This window comes from Ursus maritimus, unplaced genomic scaffold (genome assembly GCF_017311325.1).
Source record: "Ursus maritimus isolate PB19 unplaced genomic scaffold, ASM1731132v1 scaffold_6, whole genome shotgun sequence".
Lineage (NCBI taxonomy): Eukaryota > Metazoa > Chordata > Mammalia > Carnivora > Ursidae > Ursus > Ursus maritimus.
This window is the reverse complement of record NW_024426774.1, coordinates 73563377-73567533: the sequence shown is the minus strand read 5'-3', so window position 1 is coordinate 73567533 and position 4157 is coordinate 73563377. Positions and strand designations below refer to the sequence as shown.

The 4157-nt window shown below is 53.1% G+C and overlaps 1 protein-coding gene across 1 annotated transcript in view; it reads right to left on the bottom strand.

Annotated features, from left to right (window-relative positions):
• Positions 1-377: 377 nt before the first annotated feature.
• The window catches only part of ZFP36L2 (ZFP36 ring finger protein like 2), a 5371-nt gene continuing 1591 nt past the window's right edge, over positions 378-4157 (bottom strand). Inside the window, exon 2 of the mRNA XM_040623527.1 lies at positions 378-3790. Coding sequence (XP_040479461.1) covers positions 2357-3790 — 1434 coding nt within the window. The 3' untranslated portion in view covers positions 378-2356. The remainder of the gene's footprint in view (positions 3791-4157) is intronic.

Sequence of the window (4157 nt, the reverse complement as noted above, 5' to 3'; positions counted from 1 at the left end):
AAAAATCGGACCTTCAGCTGCCACCGCAGACACGTGACCCACTTGGTGACTCACAGGCGGGCCACACCCCTTCAGGCCTTCAGCCAGGGCCTGCCACCAGCCAACACAGGGGAGCATCTTACTACCAAGGGGAACAGCTAACTAATGCCCTTGACAGTCCAAATAATTATTTTCTTTCAGCTAAAGAACTTGCTATAAAATACATAGGGGCAGGCCCTTCTGAACCCTGACTGTGCCAGCTTCCAAAATCTTAGCCCCCCAAACCCTCCAAAGCCTGGGCGATGCCTGACAAGGCGGTGGTGAAGTGAAAACAGTCGACGTTATAGTTAAAAAGAAAAAGAGAGGAAAAAAAAAAAAAGCTATCTTACACATTAATACCTCTTTTCCCAAAAATTTTATTGGGGGAAAACTACAAAACATTTACAGTACAATGTTTACAGTCACAATTTGTAGTGAACTGATTCCCCAGAATATATTACAACTCAAGTTGACTTATCTTGTTACATTCAAAAACCTACTTCTGTCAAAGTAGTTCAGAGTACATACGTACGTACACAGCGCTCCATCTGTACCTGCCTACGTACAGACTAGAGCTACTGCTCGTTCATCCGCTGTCCAGGAAAGCACTCCTGCCTTTCTACACACGCAAAAAAAAAAAAAAAAAAAAAATAGTACAAGTTTTGGAATTTTCTGTAATGAAACAAGGCATATTCATGAGTACTACATATCATTTTTAGCACTACGAGGTGGCCTCTTCACTTTAGATCTATATAAAAAAGTGGTAAATATCTTCCTTTTGTGCAGTTGAACCCATCCTACATTCAAATTCTCTCAAGCACTAATAGAAAAATACTTATTTGGTTGAGGAAGATTTAAGGCAAGTTCTGGCCCTTCCAAAGGCACTGTGAGACTAACCCCCCACCCCATTATTGCTACATGTCTTTATACGCAGAGTAGGTCACAGTAGAATTGGTGGAATAAACACAAAACTTTTTTGCTCATTTAAGAAGTTGGAATGAGAAAGGCATGCCACATTTAAGCCTGACTGCAACGTATGTGGTCAAAACCTCTTTTCTTTAAAGTTGGATGGGCTGCAACCATTATACATTCTAAAAAAACTCATTAAGATATTCTTCAAACTACTTCCACAGCATCAGGATAGATTTCTGTAAAGAAATCATGCAATCTTTCAAAAATTTACGTAAACAAGGAAAGAAATTAATGAAATAAATATTACATACAATCTCTTAAATTAAGATTTTTTTTTACTCATTTACAATAAAATAACCAAGTGAAGTTACAAAAGGCATATATTACTGTGAAAAGAACATACACTCCACATTTTGCCGATTAATAATGGCAATCATAATTTAACATAATAAAAGAATATATATCTATTGCTTTTCATCATACTTGATAAATACAGTATGAACAAAAAATTTCAATGTATACTTTTCACAAGATAATAAATAAGTTAAATAGTTTTTTCATATTGAGTTGTTGGTGCAGTGGTGCGAATCAACTCAAAACAGCTAAAAATTCAGCAGTTATTTCCCCCCAACGATTACGAACTAAGCTCTGCCCAAGGCTTCCAGGAAGAGCAGACAAAATGGTTCTAAAATTAAACATCCACTAAGTGGTGGCAATGAAACCAGTAACCAGTAGGAAACTTTGGAATGCAGGTGTTTTTTTTCCCCCCAGACATAAAGAACTTTGTGTCAAACAAACAAAAACCTATGGAGTCGAGGACTACAATCAAGGCATATTCCTGGTACAATATTGGATTCCAGAAGCTTAGAGGTTTAGCAAGGTGGTGGCTGGCTGGTTTGTTTACACTGGTCTGAGACAAACGACAATTAGGAACTTCTCTCAAGATAAGAGTTCCCACATCTGGACTGTAACTAATGCTTTTCAAGTGAAGATATGGAATGGTGGTTGGTAGCTGCTGGTGCTGGGTTGATTTTTTTTTTTCCCTAAAGTCCCAAACTCCTAGGAGACCTAAAAAAGTTTTAAGTGTTTGGTTTTTTGTTCTGTTCGCATCACAACTGCCCTGTTGTGAGTATTTTGTTCATCAATACAAAAGTTCGCTGGCTTTTTTTGCTCAACAAGAATGAAACTTCGTTAATAATAAAAATAATAATAAAAAAAAAAACAAAAAGAGGAAACCGAAAGGGGAGGGGTGGGGGCCCCTCCCGGCACACAAGTTCGAGTCCAAGTGCTCGGTGCGGCCCGCAGTCTGCTCGTGGCCAGTCACCCCCCACTCCCGGGCCCCTCCCAGGGCTCCAGATGGCAGGGGCGCCCTCCAACACCCCCAGAACGGCCTTCCCTTCCTCCTCCTCGCTGGCGCCCTCTTGCCTCAATCGTCGGAGATGGACAGGCGGCTGAAGATGGGCAGGCGGCGGCCGGGGTCGAGGCTGGGGGACTCGGAGCCGCTGAGGCTGCCCGAGCTCAGGGAGCCGCTCAAGTAGCTGTCGCGGTCCGACAGCGAGTCCGGGGGGCTAGGGGGCGCGTCGAACACGGGCGACTCGGACAGGCGGCGCGGCAGCTGGAAGCTGAAGGGCGGCGAGGGCGGCGCGGCGGCACTGGCAGGGAGGGGCGCGCTGGGCGGCGCCGGGGGCTGCGCGGGGGGCACCAGGCCCTGCTGCTGCTGCTGCTGCTGGCTGCGATAGTACGCGGCGGCCACAGCGGCGAAGTTGTGGGTCTGGATGGCGAGCGGAGTGATGAGGCTGCTCAGCTCCGGACCGAACGCAAAGGCGTTGTTGGCGCAGGAGGCCGACGAGCAGGCCGCGCACGGGGCGCCCGGCGCCAGCAGGTCCTCGGCGCCCCCGGTGCCGTAGAGCAGCGCCGCGGCGGCCGCAGCCGCTGCCGACGCACAGCACGTCGGGGCGCCCGAGGGCGTGGAGGCCGCGGAGGCCGACGAGCAGGACGAAGCAGACGAGGAGCAGGACGACGCCGAGGAGCAAGAGGGCGGTGGCGGCGGCGTGCGCGACGTGGGGCTGTCGAGCAGCAGTGGCGACTCGAGGCCCCCCGGCGGCTGGTGGTGGCCCGACGGGAAGCCCGAGAAGCTGAGGCTGTGATGCAGCTTGGGCCGCGGCTCCCGGGGGAAGCCCAGGTGCAGCGCGTCCCGCGCGCTGAAAGCGCGCAGGTCCCCCGAGGCGCCCCCCGACGGCGCGGGCCGCCGCTCGTCAGCGTTGTGGATGAAGTGGCAGCGCGGCCCGTAGGGGCAGAAGCCGATGGTGTGGAAGGTGCGGCACAGCTCCGTCTTGTACTTGGGATGCCGGGTCAGGCTGCGCAGCTCGTGGAAGCCGTGCGCGAACTGGCACTTCTCGCCGTACTTGCACGTGCCGCTCTCCTCAAAGGGCCGGCACAGCTCAGTCTTGTAGCGCGTCGAGTTGATCTGGGAGCCACCGCCCCCCTTCTGCTGCTGCTGCTGCAGGTGCAAAAGGTGCTGGCTGCGCTCGCCGTTCTCGCTGAACGAGCGGTCCCGAAATTTGTTCTCCTTGTTCAGCAGGGCCGTGCCGCCGCCCCCTGACGGCTCCTTGAGGCTGCCGTAGGAGGCCGGGCCGCCCGCCGCCCCGCTGCCGCAGCTGCTGCCGTTAGCCGCGCCCGGGAACTTGGGCGAGCAGCTGCCGGGGCTAGGCGCGGGGTGGGCGAGTGCGTGCAGGTTGCTGGCCGAGTGCCGTCGGAGAAAGCCCGGCGTGAAGCCCGAGCTAGGGGCGGCGGCCACGGGCGTCCCCACCGCCTTCTTGTCCAGCATGTTCAGATTGAGGTTGGCCAGGGATTTCTCCGTCTGCCAAAAGGAGGGGGGCGAGGGCGGGATGAAATATGGAAAGGGAGGGTAGAGTTGGGGCGAGTTGCAGAGGAACTTCAGCCTTCTGATTCTTCTTCCTTTTTGCAGATTTTGATTCGACCCCCACCCTCCACCCGTACACGCGCAAAAGAATCAAGTTCGCGTTGGGAGGAGCCGACTCCCACCCCAGGCCGCACTCGGTTTCGACATGTGATCCTCAGCCCGTGGGCCGCCAGCCTGGGCGGCGCAAACCCCGTCCGGGAAGCCCCGGGCAGCGTGGCCGCGGTTGGCGCCCGAGAAACTAAACAAGCGACAGCGGCTCCCTCCTGCCTTTCCTCCCTGCTCCTTCTCCCCGCCCACAAGGCAC